Below are 21844 nucleotides of genomic sequence, written 5' to 3' on the forward strand. Positions count from 1 at the left end.
TCATGTCAGTGTCGTTCCCCCCCCCCCCCCCGGGATACTTTCTGGATATGTTTCTTAAGATGGCAACCTGTTACCATTCAAAAAAAATGTTGTCTATCCTTTGCATAATTAAGGGAGTTTTATGTCTTCCAAGAAGACAGTGATAGCTGGGATCCCAAACAAATACTAGAAGATACAGATGGGTCCCATAAATCAATGAATATGTCTTAAGTTAATTAATCTCACCTGAATAGAAGCCTACCTTTCTCAGCAGAGGCAATCCTAACATTCCTGCTCCAACCCTACAATCTATCACCTTTCTTTCCATATCTACTAAGACTCCTGCTTTGGTGGGAATCATTAAAAAGGGTCCCCTCCTTCTTTTAAGGTCATTGGCTTTGCTGAAATCACTTTGTTAACAGTTATGCCTGTCACTCTTAATAAATTCATCTTGATTAGTGTTTGTGCCTCAATTGACCTTTATTAAATTCATTCAAGTTATACCATGCAAAATGCATGTGGACCATTTCATAGTCTGAAAGGAAAGAAGAAACCCTTGGCTTTCTTGTTGTGTTTCATATAGTTACAATTTCAATGATGGGTTGAAGGAACTAAACTGATCATAAATCTTAATCATTCCTCACTACATGTGAATTTAGAACTGTTTTAAATGAGTTTTGTGTTTTATTAATCACAACAGCATCCACTATGCATTTGAAAAAAAAAAGCAATGAGCAGTCAAATGAGACATAATGTTGATTCTCTCTATAGAAGTTGCCTTTGCTATTTACGGTACTGAGTCATTGAATGAGATGGAATGTTCTTTTACTGCTCTCAGAGATTGTTTCCAAATGCATTGTTTGATGTTCATGTAAATTTTAGGAGTCCTTGTAATAACTTCAGTACTACAGGTGTCTGAAGTCAATGGATTAGGATTTGGGGGGCTAGATGACTATAGAACAATGATTCCAATTTTAATATTCCCACATTGATACAAATGGGGATTTTGTGATTTTTTTCATTCAAAATGAAAGTGTATTTGGAAAGGGCAGAGGGAAAAAAGGGAGGGATGTCAGTCTTGTGAACAGATTATAAATGTTATTCTAAAATGTCAGAAGTTTAATTGTGGTAATGCTAAGGCAGACAGATGATACCTAAAAGGAAATCTGCATTACGACTGAAGTCTGTCCTTTGTGTGAATACGGGTAAACATCAGTATGGGTCTGAGTTTGTTGGAAATCAGTGGTGGTTCTTGGTGTTCTCAATGCCACATTCAACAAGTAGCCTTAGAATGTTGCTTTGTCTGAAGTACTATGCTAGGTGTCAAGGATGTACTTGCTTTAGTGTTCTCACTTCCAGAATAATCTAAATCTATTTGGGGGGAGGGGGATGTATCAGGATCGGAACTGTCTGAAATTTTCCTCCTTGGTATCTTAGCCTAATTCTTGGACAGAAAGAGTCCTAAAGGGGGGATCTTCATAAAAGTGATATTTCCTTAGTCTCGGTCTTGCTCATTTAGTTCACATTATGAAGACTTTTCTGCTTCCCACCATATAGCATTTAAGTCCTTAGTCACTCATTTTGATTTAGTTGGCATATTTCCTCATCAGAGAACATTCACAAGAGAACTTTGATACAGTGACAAAATGCACTACCCCTTTCCTTTGGAATATGCTATCTAAAAATGTCCAAAGTGAAATAACTTCGGAGGGCATTTGGGGCTAGCTCATTGTAATCTCCTTTATGGTATGTCCAATAACTGGTCTTCCTGCCTCATCTCCCCTTCCAATTGGAGGAGTCTGTTAGGTAAGCTCTTTCTACTTCTAGATAACTTGAGTCATGAGCATGTATTCCTTATTCCATCTCTTTCCTTCATTTTGTATTAGATGAGTGGAAGATCGCCTCTACAATGACAAATCCTCCACTGCCTTCTGGATCCTTCCTTGTCTCCTTATCTTCTTTTTCTATTGCTTATTTCTCAGATTGTTATCATCTCACAGTGTCAATTAGTCTAACATATTTCTGAAAAAGAATAACTTCCAGAATATACCTTTCTATCATTCGAAGTAGTAATAACTCATTTTATGAGTTTTATGTCAAGGGCTCCAGGAAGAGCTAACCTATGACATCCTCATGAAACAAACTCTTTTTCTGACAGCTAGGATTGTTCGACAGGTTTGCCTTACATACCCTTTCTTTGTTTCTTTTTGACATCTACCCATTGCTCCTTGGTTTTCCCCTTGGGCTAAGCTGAACACATCAATTCCCTTGTGTATGTACTGGCTCATCAGAAACGATCATATCTCCCATGAGTCTTCTTTTTTTTCCATTCTTTTTTTAGTCTGACTCATTTTATTTATTTTTATATCTAATAGTATTTTATTTTTTCCAATTATATGTAAAGATAATTTTTTCTCTTGTCCACTCTTAAAAGTCATAATTCCTTCAACAAATCCTTTTATTTTCTTTTTTATAATCCATATTATTAGTTTTCAAAACTTCATTCTTTTTAGCATCACCTTCATTTTCAAACAGAGCACTAACTACAATATTACCTAGGATACCATTCTATTACAACTAAATGACACATCAACTGAATCTGCCCCTATATTGTCCACATGCCATAGCCTTGACCACATAGCAATCAGTCAGAAAACTTTTTATTGATCACCTGCTATAGATCAGACTATGTGCCAAACAAAAAGGAAACAGAGTTTTAAAAAAAGCATCCCCATTCTCAAAAACCTTCTATTTTAAGCTGTGAGACAAGCATATGAATACCTAGGGACTTACAAGAAATATACAGACCAAATGGAAAATGACCCTTAGAAGGGCCAGTTTTGGCAATTGGGAGAACCAGGAAAGATCTCCTACAGAAGCTAGTGCTTGAGATGAATCTCAGAGGAATCCAGAGATTTCAAGAGATGGAAGCAAGGAAGGCTTTTGAACAGTTAGTGCAATACCATAGACAAGGGAGATAACATATCATAAGTGTAAAATGTTACCAAGAAGAGAGCGTAGTACATTTTCTCATCTCTTTACCATGGAAAAGCTTGGTCATTATAACAAATTACTCAGAATTGTTTGTTTCTTTTTTTGGTGATTTCATTTACATTGATGTAGCCATTACATATAATGTTTTTCTTCTCTTAGTTTCAGTTAAGCAGGGTCTTCTGATGCTTCTTTAAATTCTTTATATTTATGATTTTATCCAATAATATCACTTTAATAATGATAACTAACATCTATATAGTGCTAGAAGGTTTGCAGCACACATTACATATACTGATCTCATTGATTGTTCACAACAACCTCCAGGAAAAAAATCAACAAGTCTATATTAAACAAGCAACCCATTAGTCAATCAATAAACATTATTAAGCACCTACTATGTGGCAGACCTTATGGCTAAACACTGGGAAGTCCTCAAGGACTTACTTTATCAGTGCTATAATTATCCCCATTTTATATAGTATGAAACTGAGATAGCAAATTAATGACTTAATCAAATTTGCAAATTCCAAACCAGGTAGAATTCCAAACCACATTTTCCTGACTTCAACTATGATGCTTATCTGATACTAAACCTCTCAACTGCCTCCATTTATACCCTACATTGAGTTTTCCATTCATAATCAAAACATATTCACTTTATTTCTAATTCCTTTTTAGTTCTAATTCATAGACACAGAAAAATGCTATTTTGTACACAGAAAAATGCTATTTTGTCTATTTGGGCATATTCAGAGCCTTTGCTTCTAGTTTGGATATGCCCATAGCTCTGCTATCTTGGGGTAGAAGAGTAGAGGTTTTTGAAAATTTTTATTAATAGTTCGGAGTTGCTATGGAGAATATTTGGACCAATTCCCTTCTCCATTAAAATTATACTAGAATATTTGTTTCCATACCTTCTTCAATGTTGACTATTTCTATATTTTTGACAACTTTCCCATTATTTACTGTGTATAAGGTAAATTTTCATTTTGCTTGGATTATCATTTGTCTTCTCAATGAGTTGTTGTAATATTTCATATAGTTGTTACCAATGTGCTTCTCTTCTGATGACTATTGGCTCATGATGGGGGAGAGGTAAAATAGGGCAGATATACATTGGAAAAATCACATTGACAGTTTAATGAAAGCGAGTAGAGTAGAGGTATATACAAACAATAAACACACACACACATAGATAAATATTTACATATATAAATAAAGCATGAAGATAGAAAAGACAAGTACTGAAAACAGATCCTATATATAGGGTGAGTATGAATAAGGAGTTGGGGATTCCAGAGAGGTAGGAAGTCTCCCTTACTGGAAGATAGAAGAGTCCTTGAGAGTATTTGGGATGTTTTGAAGTAGGGGAGCAATTTTGGGGAAAGAAAATGTTATTACTTTTGAACTTGTATTAGTGAAAACTATGGGATATACTATCCTTTACTATAGTTTGTGAAGTCTTTTAGAAATACTTCACAGAGTCCTCTTTGCATTATCATTTTTGCAAGTATGTAAATGATAAGTGTCCAGTGGAGACCCATAATCTTTATTATTAAAGGAAGCTGAGTGGCCACATTTTCTTTCAATGTTTTCAATGATGTAATAAATGAGAAAGGTCATTAGGAGAGGGAGGAGGAAGTCAGTGAATGTGAACGGCCCTTTGTGCTGATTCATTCACCTAAGGGTCTTATTAGTCTGGCTACTATTCTCTAAGATCCATTCTTGCTCTAATGTGACATGAGGGTGAGACAACATTAGGAACTGATATTTCCTGACCCAGACAATGTGATCACCAATAAAGCTAGGATCTGGTGATCCCATGACTCAGAGAAAAGTGGGTCTTTGTTGATCTATAGAATATCTGCAACAAGGAATTTATATCATAATTATCTACATGTCATGTTTAACCTGGGGGGGGGTAGGGTATCATTAAATTCTGATCATAGTATCACAAAGCCAGAGCTAGAAGGATACTTCAAAGTCATTGAGTCCAAACCCTCCATTTGAAGGGAAATGAGATCCAGAGAGGCTGATTGTCTCTGTTCACAATCCTCTCTTTTGTTGTTGTTCAGTTCTTTCAGTCATATTTGACTTTTGGTCAGCCCTTTGGGGGATTTTCTTGGCAAAGATACTAGGGTAGTTTGCCTTTTTCATCATTCTTTCCACCCTCTCTCAAAATTAATCTTAGTATGAAAAAGAATGATTGGGTGGGAGAGATAGCATGGTATGATAGGAAGATAACTGGATTGACAGCTGAATAAATTAGGTTCTAATAATGACTGTCCCCTTCACTGTGTTCCTCTGGGTCTTATTATGTATATCTAAAAAGGGGCTACATAAGGAAAGGCAAAGTCACCCCTGCCATCTAGGAACTTACATTGTAATTGGGGGAAGCGGGGTACATATGCACATAGGTCAGTAAACATGCGCTATATGACAAATAAAGGATAAGAGCTAGAATTTTGATTCCACTGATCCCAGTATTCCTCTTCCTCTGCCAATGTAGATCAGCCTCTTTGCTGACATTTGTAGTCTTTGGAAGATACCAAAGACCCTAAGAGGTGAAGTTCCCTACCCAGGCTCATGTAGCCAGAAGGGATCAGAGATGGAATTTGAATCCAGGTCTTCCTGACTTGAAGACTGACTCTACCCATCATGCCTTTTGGCCTCTGGGTACCATGGAGACATAGAAAAATGGAATGTAGTTTTTAAGTATAGTCAAGAACAACTGACTGAACAGAGACAATGACCTCTCAGATCATTTTTAGTTTTAACATTGAGTAATTTAGTACTTTTTTTCCTAGGGTTCTGATTAGACTTAGATGAAACAAAGTGATCTCCATGCATCTATTCTGTTTCCAAAACGTAGCAGCTTTTCCTTTTGTTAGTGACATACTTCTCTGAATTTCTGTGAATCTCAAGGTCACTATATACCTGGAATGTACCAGGCTGCTTTCCTTTAAAAAAAAAAGATAAATACTGTTCAGTATGTTTAACATTCCGAGCATTCATGTAGATTCAATTTTTTAAAAAGCAAAACTATGAATATACATACACACAAATCTATCTCCATGGGTGTGTGTGTGTGTGTGTGTGTATGTAGAGATAGATAGATAGATAGATAGAAAGATATACATGGACAGCTAGTGCACAGTGGAGAGAGTACTGAATCTGGAGTTAGGAAGACTTGAGTTGAAATGTTAGCTCAGACATTTACTATCTGTGTGACTCTCAACAAGTCACCTTACCCTATTTGCCTCAGTTTTCTCATCTATAAACAGAGTTGGAGAAGGAAATGGACAACTGTTATCTTTGCCAAGTAAATTCTAAATGGGGTCACGAAGACTCAGACATGACTGAAAGAACTGAAGAACAAATAAAACATAGGCATACACGCATGCATATACATCTATGCACTCATACATATATGCATGTGTGTGTTTATAAAGTCTCATTGCATCTGAAGTTCTAATTGTTTCACCTTCTCTTGGGTGAATTTGTGGGATTTATATCAATATATTGAAAAGATTAAGAAGCTCAACTACAGGGACATTTGAATGAACATCCAGTCAATATATGATTAGAGCAGGCACCATATGTATTTACTGCTGGTAACAGACACAGAAACATGTATTTTGTCAAATTCTAGCTGTACAGACATGAACTATCCATGCCACATTATAATTTGAGACTTGACAGCACCACAGACTTCTCATTATTTCCATTTGAGACCTCTTTGCAAAAGTGATGCCATATCCTATTCTTTTTCATCAGCAGGAGTCATCATTTTGATGATTCCTCAGTTGCTTGGTGATCATTTCATAAAGTATTTGTTGAGTCTTCTCTACAGGCCCAGTTCTGTCCCTTTGTACCCTGGGGGATAGAATATATGTTCTATTCTATTCAATTTGGTTTAAAACAAAACAAATAAACCAAAAAAAAAAAATTAAACCTTTATCATGACAGTTCAGGTACTGTGTTAGAACTGAAGAATCAGACAAAAATGATACTTGTCTTAAAAAAAACTGACATTTTAAGCTACACAGACACACATGTGTATATAATATATATGTATATATATTATATATACACATATACACATGTGCCTGAACCATGTGTCTGAACCATGTCATGTGTCTGAACCATGATCTACCTTGATGTGCCAGCATTCTTCTAGAAAAAGGAATTTTATGAAGTCACTTCTACCAACCAGCATATGGTTTAATTAGTTACTCCTTGAAAATGAATAGGGGGTGGCTAGGTTGCTCAGTGGATAAAGCACCAGCCCTGGAGTCTGGTCTCAAACACTTAATAATTACCTAGCCATGTGGCCTTGGGCAAGCCACTTAACCCCATTGCCTTGCAAAAACTTAAAAAAAAGAAAATGATTGAATAAATGAAAAAAGAACAACATGTATTTTGTGTCTACAATGTGCAAAACTGTTGTGTTAAACTCAAGGGATAGAAGTCACAAAGCCAGTGGTTTCTTGCACTAGAAGAACTCACACAGAGAGGATTTGACCTTCAAGGCTGAAGATTGCAGTAACAAGGTGGAAGTTCATATCATTGCCAATACTGATTCCACCTCATTTACTATTTTTAAGTATTTTATAGAGTAAAAGAAGCTTTCATTTCTGGTTCTTCAATAGCTGGGCTTACTGAAGGGGCAAGCCACAACCATACACCAAAGACAGTTGGCTCCCCATGTCCAGAAGGGTTGTTTCCTTGGAAGATGGATGGGGAGGGGGCTATCAAAGTCAAAGAGTTGTTCTAATAGAGCTTTGGGGCAGCTAATGGCTAGTTGCAATTGGTGATGGAGAGTATGGTATTTTCTCTTCTCTAGAAGACTTGGTTAGCTATCTGATCTTAGGGTTGGGGACTCTGATTCCTCAGGTCCTTGTCTTTACTTCCTCATAGGTAGCAGTTGTTGTTACTGGTGATGGGAAGACCCTTATTGTCAGAATAATAAAGGGAATAGAATAACTTCGCAACATGTGGTCCCTCTCAGAAATGTGAGGCAATTGTGGATATAGGAAATAGTGGTGAACAGAATAATTGAGTTAGAAATCATGGTACATGTAAGCAAGCATTGCAAAATATAATTTGAAAGATTAAGGTAGGGGCAGATGATCAATTTTCCTGAATGCCAGGGCAAGGAATCTGGATTTGATGCTTTAAATAATCAAAGACTTTGAGTTAAAAAGAAAACTTTGAGACCAACTGATACCCTGATTTTACAGAAGTGGTATCTGAGTCTAAGTAATGAAGTGAATTGTTTATGATTACCAGTAAGTATCAGAGATAAAAATTTGAATCTAGGCCTTCCTGACTCCAGTGCTCTAAAGAAAGTTATGGTTTATGAATGTAATAAAATTCTAATATCCTATGAATATTCTTTTATATCCTGTTAATATCCTAACCCTATGAATGTAGTTTCAGAAAAACCTAGGAAAACTTTTATGAACTGATGTAGTTTGTCTTTCATGCCTTTGCTTTTCCAACATTGAAGATTATTACTGTGAATCTCTTAAAGCAGGGGACCATCATCCTCATGCAGCTGCTTTATAGTCATAAAATTATGCCCTTTTGATTAAAATAGATAATGTTTAAAGCTTGAAGAGAAATGTCCAAGTTTGTTTATAGTTGCTTGTTTATAGAAGGTTCAAAATAACTACAGAATTTTTGAAAATGTATTTTTCTTCAATGGAAAGGAATGTCTACTGTTTTTCTGAAGTCTCTACCTTCCCAACCAATGAATTCATCTGTCTTTTTCTACTTACCCCTACTCCCCTCCTATTCACTCACCCCCCCCCCCATAATAAACAAAAACAAAACAAAGAAACAAGATTGAAAAGGAGTAATGATCTGTGGCCATCCTCTGGATTGTGTGTATACTCTGAATGCCCTTTTAAGTCCTTGACATAACTTTCTCTTCTATCCATGTTTCTAGTCTTTTCTATGGCTACAAGTCTCTAGTTTCTTTTATATTAACTTAAAAGGATAGTCAATGAATAATTCATTTGTTTAATATTTATTCTGTGCAAGGAGCTGAATACTGTGCAAGGAGCTGAATCTAGAAAGACAAAAAGGAATGGCATCCCTGCCTCTAGGAGCTCACATTCTAATAAGGGGAGGCTATATTTAGGCAATGAGTGCCAGTGAAGGAAGAGAATGCAGAGCTCCAAAAATGATTCCTGGAACCAATGGTTATTCTAGTCCCACCTGGTCCAGAAACAATCAACCTCTTATTTTCACTCTTATTCTTTTATTTAAAACTTTTTAAGGCAATGGAGTTAAGTGACTTGCCCAAGGTTACACAGCTAGGTAATTATTAAATGCCTGAGGTTGGATTTGAACTCAGGTTCTCCTGACTCCAGGGCCAGTGCTCTAGCTACTGTGCCACCTAGCTGCCTTGTTGTTAGTCTTAAGAGTAGTGAGAGATGTGCAGGTTGTAGTGTAGTGGTTCCAGATATCAGCACCAAGGCAAATGACAGAATACATAGGTTTGCTGTATTGAAAGCCTGGTTAACTATGAATAGAGATTGTGGATTAGGTGAATTGACATTGAAAAGCAATTAGTATTACTCAGCTCCAAAGTTGAGTGCATTGGTCTGGTTCTTGGGGGGAGATCCCAGGTGAGGAGAAGGAATGAGCAGCAAGGCTGATGGCAGAATGAATTGATTAAATAGAACATTATGGGAAAGTAGGATGAAGGGAATAGCCCTTTTCCAGTGAAGGTCAAAAAGACATATTCCTCAAACCATTTATCTATCACTGCAGATATTTTTGCTCTTTGATCTCATGACCTTACACCTGTGCTTGGAAATGCATCCTTTACACAGACCATGAGACAAGTCTTCTCTGTAAGACAAATTGACTGGAGAGGATGAGTGATGACAGTCATTTGTTCTTATTATCTATTGTGAGATGCTTCATTTTTCAGTTTAAAGAAAAAAAAATTAGAATCACTTAGAAGTTGGCTTTTTAATTATGCAAGCAGTCAGACTTCTGCAAAATACCTAGAGATGGGTTTTTATATACTATACTCAGAAAAGCAGAACTTCCCATTTTTGTCAAAGGGCCTTTGTTGCCCTCTCCTCTTGTTCATACTCTGCAAATGATATTTTCTCACTTAAGTGTCTATTGATTTCTTCAGCCAAGCAGAATGGAAGTTCCTTGGGGGGAGGTATTATTTCAGTTTTGTCTTCCTAGTATGGAATAAATATTTATGGAATTGAACTACAATGAATTCCAACTGAATTTCTTGATAAAAATTGAGCAAATAATCAAGGTCATGTTGGATCAGGAGTCAGGAAGAACTGCATTCATATAAGACCTCAGATAATTGCTAAATGGGTGGCCCTGAAGAAATCACTTTAATTGTTTGCCTCCTGTTTATCCATTCACCAATTGGGTATAATAATAGCACTATCTCCTAGGCTTGTTGTGGAGATCAAATGAGATAAAAATGCTTGATAAACTGCCTGACCATATTAAATACTGAAGAAAAGTCAACTATTTTTATGTTTATTTGACTCTCCAAGGAACATCATTTTTGTTTTTAGGTTTTTGCAAGGCAAATGGAGTTAAGTGGCTTGCCCAAGGCCACACAGCTAGGTAATCATTAAGTGTCTGAGACTAGATTTGAATCTAGGTACTCCTGACTCCAGGGCTGGTGCTTTATCCACTGTGCCACCTAGCCGCCCCTCCAAGGAAGATCTTGATGATGATTTACGTAAAGTCATCTTTTTCAACTTCTGAAGACCTTTGAAATCTGATTCCAACCAATTATTCCAAGATTATTATATATAATATCCATTCATGTACTCTCATCCATCAAAATGACCTGCTTGTTACTCTAACTCATGACCTTTGATTTCTCTTCTCTATTTCCTTGTACAGAAATTCACCTTCTCCTCATTATCAACTTTTTACAAGGTATATTTTCCTTCAAAGCTCATCTCAAATTCAATTTCCCCACTTATGTCCTCTCCATAGGCTACCTAGCTACCACTAAAGCTCCTCTTCCCCCAGTTCCCTTGGGTTTTGCATTATTTTGTATCCATCCTTAGGTGTTCAAATTCCTTACATCCCTTGAAAAATAATATAGTCCTTGAGGTCATGAACAATTTAATTTAGGTCATTATATCCTCAGTGCTTCTCATGATTCTTAAAAAATGGTAGGAACTTTGTAAATTCATTTTTGTTAATCAGTTACAACATCCATTGTAATTCAGGACAATGCTATTGCCTCATCCTGACCAACCAATCCTGTCAGGTCAAAAAGTCAATCCATTGGAGAAAAATGAGTATTTCATTAAATTATTGGGAAGGTGATTTTTAACAATAAAAGTCTATTTGAGTAGAGATGATCAAATTGATAGTCTGGAGTCAGCTTTAGGACAAAAACTTCAGGAAGTTCATCCATTTTTTAAAATCTTTTTCTGATTTTGTGTGCAATAGATCATTTTATCATCTAGAATTGTAATATACTCAGATCAAGGCAATTTTTTCTGAATATAGTCTAAAGATGTGAATTTCAGATATTAAGATATTGAATATAGTATTTAATAGGTGTAGATTAAATAAAGTATGTGTCAAAACTTTACTTCCTCCCTTTATTTCTGGGTCACTATTCCCATGGAAATTTCTTTGGGAACTCTAGAAATATTTCCCTCTTGTTAAAAGTTCCAGAGGAATAAAACAATGTGACTGTCACATTTGAAGAGGTACCAAAAAAGTATTCCTATAAATATGGGGGGGGGGGGAGACAGAAAATTGCTTACTCTTTATAATCCAAGTATTATTTTCAGAAGGCATCAGCCATTTTACTTTTTTAAGTAAGATGTTTTGTATTCAAATGTTTTTATTGGATATTTTTCTTTTTAAGAGACTACTGGATTGTGGATCATGTTGGGAAATGCTAATCAAAACATGAGATTGTGTGTTTAGTACCTAAGTCACTTTATTCTCCCACATATATATTTTCAATCAAACAATCTATTTAATCATATCTAATTTTTATACCTAAACTATCCTAAGCACTGATGATGCAAAGAGATCATAAAGGTTTCTGCTTTCAAGGAGCTTGTGATCTATTGAATTATAAAACATATATAATTCAGAACATATGAGATAAATACAGAGTAGATGGAAGGTAATCCCAGAGGGTTCTCCTCCTGGAAGAAAAAGATTTTAAACTGAGTCTCAGTGGTAATTAGAAATTCTGAGAGTTGGAGCTTAGTAGGAAGAAAAATCTGGGCATGGGAGACCTCAAGGGAATAGTATCAGAACCTTACTGGTAAGGAACAGTAAGTTTATCAGATTGACTACATCATAGGGTTCACGGAAAAGAGTCAAATGTACTGCTGGTTCTGGGAAAAGAACATGGGAACAGGTACTTCCTGGTTCCCATTTCAAATTTTGTCATTCTTCCTTCAGGTATTTCCACATTAGAAATGAGTTAGCATGATGGTGAAAGTCTACATTTTGGACCACAGGGAAACTGGACCTTCTCATGGTTGTCAGATTGTCGAAACCTTGGTGGTATGTTCCCTAACCATGTCAAGCTTAGCACATACAGAATGTAACTTGTTATCAGGATATCATATGTTTAGAATTGGGACAATAGAAACAATTTCTCTTATTTTACAGATGAAGAATTGAGTCTCAGGAAGATTCAGTGACTTTCTCAATATCCATCCTTCAGCTAGCAATAAAAAGACAAATTCAGATTAAATTCATCTGATTTCAAACTCAATCCTATTTTCCTATGTTGAATTCCTACCCCCTTTCCTAACTCTTTCCATTCCATACCAGTATGCACTTCTGTTGATAACACAACCATCATCCTATCCTGTTCATCTAATTTGATAGTTCTGGAGTCATTCCTGACTCTTTTAGTCTCATTTAATTCCCCACCTCCATCCCTCATTAACATTCTTCCTCAATGACATCTCTCTCTTCACCTACTTCCACTCATCCAGCCTCTGTTCCAGTGTTCATACCTGTATTATCTTCCTTCTACAGGACAACAATAAATTCCTAATTGGTTTCATTATTTCCCCTTTTTGTTCTATTTTCCAATAATACACAAAATAGATATCCTAAAATATGGCCTCAAAGATTCTTCCCTAGACACACAGATACTGCTTTTCTTTCCCCCCCAGTGGCCCTTTATGCTCCTAGGATAAAAAATAAAACTCTCAGTTTGACACTTAAGTCTTTCCACAATCCAGTTCCCCATTTTACCTTTCCAGCCTTATTTCAATGCATTCCCCTTCCAATATGCTCTACTCCAATCAAAAATGCCTGCTCTTTTCTGGACAAGTCAATCTATTTCTCTCCTTCATGTCTCCCATTATTTCTTTGTTTTACATCCTTCATCCATCTAGCAGACTATCAAACTCCCTTCTAATTACAGTTCAAATCCCATTTCCTATATGAGACCTTGCTTCAATGGCTAAAAGTAGTTTTATTGTGTTGCACTTTAATAATCTTCCCACAAATTAGGGAGCTAGTTGTGTTGGTGGCTAAGGCATTGGTCCTGCAGTCAGGAAAATTTGAGTTCATATTCAGACTCAGACAATTACTTGATTTGTGATCCTTGGTGTTCAATTTACCTTTACGTGCTTCATTTTCCCCAACTGTAAAATGGGAATAAAAATAGCACCTACCTTCCAGGCTTATTTTGAGGATAAATTGTGGTACTTGCCAAGTGCCTAACACAACAGGAACTATATAAAATGCTAGTTCTAACACCACCACTACCACCACCATCTCCACAGCAACAACAGCAATAATTAATAATACTACTACTTCTTTTCCTCCACCCTGTACCTTGTGACTCCATCTGGAACAGCTGCAAGATGTGGAAAGACTCTCTTTTTCACTCTGAAAAAAAGGGAAGGAAAAAAATCCGTTGTTGTAATAGAGAAGATACATATGACATGTACCAAAGTGACCAGTTAGGTGAAATGGATTACCTTATAGCTGCTGATTACAATATAAATGAATACAATAAAAGCAAAAGGAAATTCTTAGCATGCTTTATTCCTCCATAATATTTTTTCACATATCTCCTTTTCAAAGTTATCCCACTTTGTTAATAGGGATACAATTACATTTCTCTGGGATCAATACTTGTATGTATGGATAGAGCACTGGCCCTGGAGTCACGTGGACCTGAGTTCAAATATGACCTCAGACCCTTAATCATGACCTAGCTGTGTGGCCTTGGGCAAGCCACTTAACCCCATTTGCCTTGCAAAAACATTAAAAAAATACTTGTATGTGGAAGGGGATGATTAGCTTGTGAACTAGCCTATAATGAAAGACCCCCCCCCCACTATTGTTCATCATTACAAGTAAGAGGGAGAAAAGACCATTATTCATCTTCCTAATTTTGTAGATGTGGGCAAAGAGAAGCCTCCACTCCCAAAGGTCAATGGTCAGCATTGGATGGGTCTCTGGTTCATGACTTTTGCCCACTGGGCCAAAGTAGGCTTCTGGGTCCAAAGGAAATAACATCTGAGAGGTAAATCTGCTGTTTTTGCCTTTTGTAGATTTATCAAAGTAAGCAAAAGAATAAGTGAAATCTCAGTCCAGAGAAAGGCACCTACCTTTTCCCTCCTAGAATGAATCATTCTTTGTCTTTCACCTTTAGTGAGACACATTCCGAAGTGCCTGGCCTCCTCCTCCTAAGCTTGCTCTGCCTCCCAACACCCTTCCTCCACCCCCCACACTCCTCCACAATCCGGAGGGCATTCTCACTCTCCTTTTCCCCATGAGATTTTTCACAGCATCTTTCGCTTTCCTTTGCCGGGCATAGCAGTTTACTTACAACCCTCACATGGGAACAGCTCCCTGGGAACGTGTTCTCTCGGTTGATTTCCTTAAATGCACGTGTCTCTTACCATGTGTCCAAGGAAACCTTTACTTAGCCAGTCTTGAGGAGTGCTCTTTGAGCTTCAATTATCCTGTGCTACTGAATTGTCGTTTCCAGCTGATTCTGCCAGAAATGTCTTTCTGTACAGTTTTCATCTTTAAATATCAACTCCCCTCATTTATGTTGGGAGTTCCAAGGGCTGACTCTGGAAAAAAGAGGCAAAGGGAGGAATGGATTATACCGAGAAATAAATAGTCAGGATATCTATTACTTAGCGTATAGAGTAATGCCATGGAGGACTTAGCATATTCAGTCTATTCATTCATGGAAGAAATCATGGATAAGAAGAAATACTCTGATTTTGTGAATGGAGAAAGTCTAGGCAAGTCAATGACAGTTTCACATTTGTCTTGGTCTCTCAGAGAGTCCCTGAAGTGGTCATTACAGTCTTGCTCTAAGTCATGACAATCACATTTTGTTTTTGTAAGGCAACGGGGTTAGTGGCTTGCCCAAAGTAACACAGCTAGGTAATTAAGTGTCTGAGGCCAAATTTGAACTCATATCCTCCTGACTCTAGGACTCCTGTCTCAACAATAACATTTTCATGGGTACTCAGAAGGAGAATGGGAAACTGAGTCAATTGTTCTTTTATTCCACTTGTGCTTTATCAGAGAGTCCAAAGTGAAGCATTTAATTGGAAGCTCTCACCTCCACAAACTTTGCACTTAATCTTCTCTAAGTACAGCTGTGCCTCAATTGAAAGAAGTTCATTTTAGACAGATGTCAGACAGCCAGGGCAGATGTATAGGAAGTAAGTTTTAGAGTGTATTCGATAACTGGCAAACACTTCCTGAATTGGAATTTTCCCAGTGTGGGCATGGATCCCACAGAATCATAGGTAAGCACGACATCTACAGAGTAGGTAGACAGATGAATATTTGGGAAAGTAGGCAACATGTTTTTAGATCTGCTTCTTTACTTCTAGAACTAGTCAAGAGAATAAGTTGCTAGATCATTTATTTGCTTTTGTTTATCTGGAATAGAAATTAGCATTAGAATAAGAATTTGAGTTGGGAAACAGATTTAGAGCAGGAAGAGACCTTGGGCTCCATCACATATCCAAAACCCCCTCATATTACAGATAGGATCACTGAAGCCCAGAGATAGGAAATGAGTTGAATAATGCCATTCACCTAGTAAGTGTCTGAACTAAGATTTTATCTAAGTTTCTGCTGATTCCTCTATTAGTTGTAAGCTCCATGAAGGCAGAGACTGTCTTTTGCCTCTTTTTTTTGGTAACATCAATGCCTAGCACAATATCCGGCACATGGCAGGTCTTTTACAAATGTTTATTCACTGTCTCCAAATGCATCATTCTCATGTTACTCTACTGTGTGTGTGTGTGTGTGTGTGTGTGTGTTTATTTACCTTAATCATTTTTACAATAACAATAATACACAGATTAAAAGAATAATGGCTAACACATCAATAGCATTGCAAGTTGTCAAGCACCAAACATTTGTTTTATTTAGTAGCAAAGGGAACGTATTTCTAGTAAAGTAAGGGGATCGGTCCCATGCAGGCAGTAATGCTTTTCAGGCTTATCCTTTCTAATAGCAATCTGTCTTATTTTATCATGAACAAGGGTCACAGTGCCCTTTTCTCAATATGGGTGCATGTGTTTATGTCTTCATTTATTCCTCAAGAGTTTACTCAATTTAAATTATGTCAGCATTTGTATTCATGTTCAATTCTCCACCACCCCCTCATTCCTGGGGCAATTATATTTCTATCCTTCAGCAAAGGTGACTGGGTTTCATTGGCACTGAGTAGGAAATAAAAAGGAAAGGAAGAAATATAGTCCTAATTGGTCTGTACTGAGCTTTACTTTTCTTGTCCTTGCCCCCCATTCATCAGAGAAAGGCAGTCATTTTGGCTTGACCCTTTGGACTCTCTTTAGAGTCTACCTTGTCCACATCAGTAAAGCTGGTCTCTGGATGTCCCCCTGCATGCCAGATCCCTTCTCCCCCACCGATTTTAGTTGTGCTACTCTCCTTGATAGATGGATGATCCCTATTCTCAATTCTATGGTTCCAATGGACCATTTCAAACCACTTCAATTAATGGCTTCTCTGAAACATTCCACATCTGAGCACATTGGGTAAGTCAACTCCACTGAATCTTGAGGAGGCAGAAAATTAGGCCATTGCCCTGGTTAAATTCACCAGACTAGGCTGAAGCTCAAGGCTTTAGTGGTCACTGAAGTGCCAGACATTGTTATTTGATGGAAATTGATTCCAAAAGGTGGGTCATCAAAGGGAGGCATGCAGGATCTTGTTTTCAGCAAGGTAACAAGACTACAGTGTCATGGAATCCCTGGGTATTTTCTCTATTCTATGTTTGCAACTATGGCCTGTTGGCTAATTCTGGGAAGACAGCCAGGAAGGTGAGACTTGTATGTGTTTTCCTTGGGCCTCCATGCTCCAGAAACATCTAACATCATGAGGGAGTTGGTCTGTGATAATTTCCTTTCTCAGGTTCAGTGATCTCTCATACTGAATCTTATCCTACTTTCAGAGACTTTCCCATAAATTTCAGAGTATAATTAAATAAGGATCCAGGGATGATGGGGTTATGAGAGTCTACATTAATTTCTCCTTCTTCTGAGATCAAATTGGGAAAAACAGAATTGTGAGGTGGGGGAGAATTTTTTTAATCTTATCTTTTCTACCAACTCATCTTATGATCATGAGTATATCACAACCTCTCTGACTCTCTGAGTCAGTTTCCTAATCTGTACAGTAGAGGTATCAAAACCTCTTGTACACTATTCTATATACTGCAGGGCTATTGGGAGGACTATCTGTAGTCATATGTGTACAGTCTTTTATGAATGATATGGTCTGTCAATTCTTATGTTTTACAAAATTGCAAGGTCCTTTTGGACAGAGAATATATTATGGACATTTTGGGTATCTTCCATATTGCCAAGTGCAAAATGAAGGGCAGTTGAGATTCCTACATAATATTGGTGGCCTAAAAAATCAAAGAAATTGTTGATTATTAAATTTTTCACAGAAGAAAAAGTGTTGAGTAAGTTCTCATGTATTTAGGAAGAATGGGAATGCACCAGTTACTTAGATTAGGGTAGCATCACTGGAACCAAAGTTGTGGATCAATTTCTCATTCTAGACTGCTCACCAAGATGAACTACTTCCATAGCCTTGGGTTCAAGCTTTAAGCCCATTTCTCCAATTATTCTTCAAATGAATTATAGAGATTGTAGATAACTCAGCTTAACCCAGTATGAAAATAAGAGAAATAAACTCAATTCTCTCTTATCCAATTTGCTATGGCATAGAATAACCTTCACTTTCACAGGGTGGCCTTTTATTTTTTTCCTTCCTTTCTTCCTTCCCCCTCCTTGTTCCCCCCTCCTCCTCCTATTTCTTCTTTTCTTCTTTCTTCTTCTTCCTTTTTTCCCTCTTCCTCTTTTCTCCTCTCCCCTTCCTTGTCATTCTTCTCACTGCCCTTTAATTTTTATTTTCTCACTCCCCTCTTCCTCTTCCCTGTGCATATTTATATCTCTATGATGTATGGAAATGAGCACACATTATGTGGTCCAAATGCCTGGATTTAAATTGTGTCTGGGTCATTAGAGTTGTGATTACATACAAGTTACTCAACCTCTCTGGTCACCTCTGCATTGGGATAATAATCATATAAGCAGCTGTCTCACAGTTTAATCGGGAGGGGAGGATTTTGGAAACCTGAAAATGCAACTTTGTATTAGTCGTAATATTTCCCTCTTTATTTAGATTTTTGTTTTGGAGAAATTGTTATGATCCTGAGAAAGAATGCTTTTTATAAGAAGGAAGAAAGAAGTTTCTGGACTTCAGCATTTGATTTTCCCATATCCAGGGCCATCTCCAGTTGCTCAGATTCCTATCTGGCCAATGGACCCAGATGGCTTTGGAAGAGAAAGTGAGACTGGTGATTTAGCACAGTACCCCCTTGCTCAAATCCAGTTCACTTGCTTGTCATGGCAGCTCTCCCTGATGTCATGATCTTTGAGAACGAAGGACAACATCATCATAATCATTATAGCCTGTGTATAAACTGGCTCCCCATACTACTTGGTATGCCATGTTTCCATACCTTCATTTCTCAGAAGATGTTTATTTCTTCAAATCTCAGCTTAAGAGTAGTCTTACTAGAATAATCATCATATTCATGATGGTGACTATGATGATGATAACTTGCATTTATTTTATGCCTACTATGTATTAGGAACTGCCCTAAATACTTTGTAAATATTATCTTATTTGACCTTATTTTGTACATGAAATTTTCCTAAGTATCTACCCCAACCCCTTTCCTTGCAAACACTTTTCTGTACTCCTATGTACTTGCACATTTCTTAATTTTCCATTTTCCCCTCTCTACCCTCTTCCCTAGGATTAGTATATAGTCATTGGTCAATGAAGGATTATTATTTGTTGAATGAGGGATGTTGAATGTTCACCTGTCATTCTTTTCTTTCTTTCTATTCATCTTTCTTAGCCCTTTTCAACCTAATCCCTGTGGGCCTTCGGGTTGTGGCAATTCAGGGAGTGAAAGCCAGCCTCTATGTGGCAATGAATGGAGAAGGGTATCTCTACAGCTCCGTAAGTACCATTTGATTTTTTGTCTCGATGGAAAGACTATATACCAGTATCTCAAGGGAAAAAAAACAAAACAAAAATAGAAACTTTAGATGTTGGAAATGTTAGTCATTGCTTAATTTCATGAAACTCATCATTGATGCCAGCTTGTTTCAGAAGTTCCTTTCTTTGTTTATTTGATTATAAGTTTGTAAACATTCATAGAATGAACATACCGATTCATTCTAAGTTCAATGGAAGACATGCCAACATATTAAAATATACTGTACTTTTCTATTCATATGATGACTGTGGGACCTATAAGCAGGATCAGCATCTGATTAAGGAAGTCAATCATTACATTGAATTATGTCTTCCCCAAAAGGTTAGCTGATCTTTTGGTTGTCTCCTTTTATCTTTAGAGATGGGGCTCTCTGGGGGTTTTTTATTTGTGGCTGCCTCTGGGCCAAGTTAAGTTTTTATATCTCTTTCGTGGTTTCAACTTCTCTGTGCCAGTTTAAAGAAGGAAATTTATTTTTTGTTGTGTATTAGAAATATCTGAGTTAGAATCAAACCAGCTTCTCCACAGACACAGCATTTTCCATGGACATCTATTGGACAAACTTAGAATGTACCTATAATAACTCTGACTTACACTGATAGAGTACATTCTCCTGAGGGGACTCAGAGAATGTGCAGAGAAAAGAAAATTGTTTTATCTTACATGCCGTGTGGATTTTTTTTTAATCTTCAGAAAAGGGTATTTGATTTGTTTCAAGATTATCTTTTGGTATTCACATAGTGAATAAAATGCCTGATTCCTCTTTAAATGTAGCTGATCTCAGTGAAGATTTCAAATTCATTAGGGAAAATCATTAGTATTCACTAGATTCCAAAATCATCATTAAATAGTATTATTTGCTTTTGTCATTATTTTGAATAATTTCATTTGTGCATTTTGTTTGTTGGCCAACATCACTCATCTAATTAAATTATCCAGAAAACTTTGCCATTTTTTTATTCAGCACATGTGCAGAATCAGACCCTGTTATTCAAGTGTGCACATACCAGTTTTCTAATGTAGGATTTAACAGATTTATGCTTCTTAACATTTGTTTGAAACTGTGGCCTTTCATTCAAAATGTGTCCAATTTCCAACAGTTGTGCATGTTCCAATTGCATGAAGCTTGTTGAAACAAAATGAGGAAAGCCAAATCAAAGACAAAAGTTTGACATGGCTCCAGTTGGGGAACATTAATTAATTTTATCTTTGATATTTTTAAAAACTAGATCAAGTCAGGAATGAAATCATACAAAAGCATAATAAATCACCTTTGTTATGGTGACCCTGGCATGTGAAGGAGTCATGAAGTCATGAATCAGTGCATATGGCAGAAGGAAAGGGCCATGTACCCTGCAGCCACCACATTCTGACAAATTCCATTGACACCCACTGGTACCCATACAGAGAGTCCTATGAAGGCATTGATCCAGTCTAAAATCAAAGGCTTAGCACTGGAATTTTTCTAGGCACATCTAAATTTAAACTATTTCCAAGTTCATTATTCACCTGGGTAAGTGCTTTCTCCTTTGTTCAAGAAAAAAGATAAGTATGTAAATGAAATCATATCTTAAATGCAAATGGGCATCCAGGAGCTCTGGTTGGAACAAGAAGTTAAAGGTAGCAGTAAGTTAACAAGCACCACATCTTGCATGGCTCTGGGCTTTGGACCTGACTAGGTATTTCTACTCAAAGAGTACTGTTAAACCTGATGGGGATGAGGCCAATGAGTCTGGTTGGATCAGTCCATAAGTAAGTCCTAGGGAGAAAATTCTTGCAAAGGCATAAAAGGGCTAAGCCAGAAGGAGGAAAGAATTACTGATGGATGGTGGAAGGTAGGTGGCAATTCTGTCAATTTGAAGAGGTTTCCTTCTCCATGTCAAATGGAGAAGGAAAAGGATCATTCAGAGACTGGGTTAGTAGATAAAAACAGGCAAAGGCTTTGTGGTTAAGTTTCTAGTAGACTAGTGTCAGTGTCCTTAGGACAGATCTGGATAGATTTAACAAATGAGCAGGAAGTGATCTGAGCACAAAGGTCCACTATGGTGTTTGACCTCCAAATTGAAAAGAAGGAAGAGGTGGAAAATGAAGACTAGAATCATAGAATCTGGAGCTAGAAGGGTCTTTATTGAAAATTTAGTCTAATTACTTCATTTTATATCAGAGACCATGGAAACTAAGGCACAACAAAATTCAAGTTCAGAATGGCCATAGGTGACAAAGATTTGATTTGGATCCAGATTCCTTGACTCTAAATCCAATGTCTTTCCAGCAGTT

General features: G+C 37.0%; 1 protein-coding gene and 1 long non-coding RNA gene across 5 annotated transcripts in view; one reads left to right on the forward strand and one right to left on the reverse strand.

Moving 5' to 3' along the window:
• The window catches only part of FGF12 (fibroblast growth factor 12), a 490477-nt gene that overhangs the window by 327989 nt on the left and 140644 nt on the right, over positions 1 to 21844 (forward strand). For all 4 annotated transcript variants that reach the window (XM_074190632.1, XM_074190634.1, XM_074190633.1 and 1 more), the window contains one exon: positions 19427 to 19530. In XM_074190632.1, the coding sequence (XP_074046733.1) occupies positions 19427 to 19530 (104 nt within the window). The remainder of the gene's footprint in view (positions 1 to 19426; positions 19531 to 21844) is intronic.
• Positions 6572 to 21844, reverse strand: part of LOC141490578 (uncharacterized) — a 98454-nt gene continuing 83181 nt past the window's right edge. The window contains exons 2-4 of the long non-coding RNA XR_012469272.1: positions 14892 to 15068; positions 13816 to 13869; positions 6572 to 6849 (exon numbers count right to left, since the gene is read on the reverse strand). This is a non-coding gene — a long non-coding RNA (uncharacterized LOC141490578). The remainder of the gene's footprint in view (positions 6850 to 13815; positions 13870 to 14891; positions 15069 to 21844) is intronic.

This window comes from Macrotis lagotis, chromosome 6 (genome assembly GCF_037893015.1).
Source record: "Macrotis lagotis isolate mMagLag1 chromosome 6, bilby.v1.9.chrom.fasta, whole genome shotgun sequence".
Lineage (NCBI taxonomy): Eukaryota > Metazoa > Chordata > Mammalia > Peramelemorphia > Peramelidae > Macrotis > Macrotis lagotis.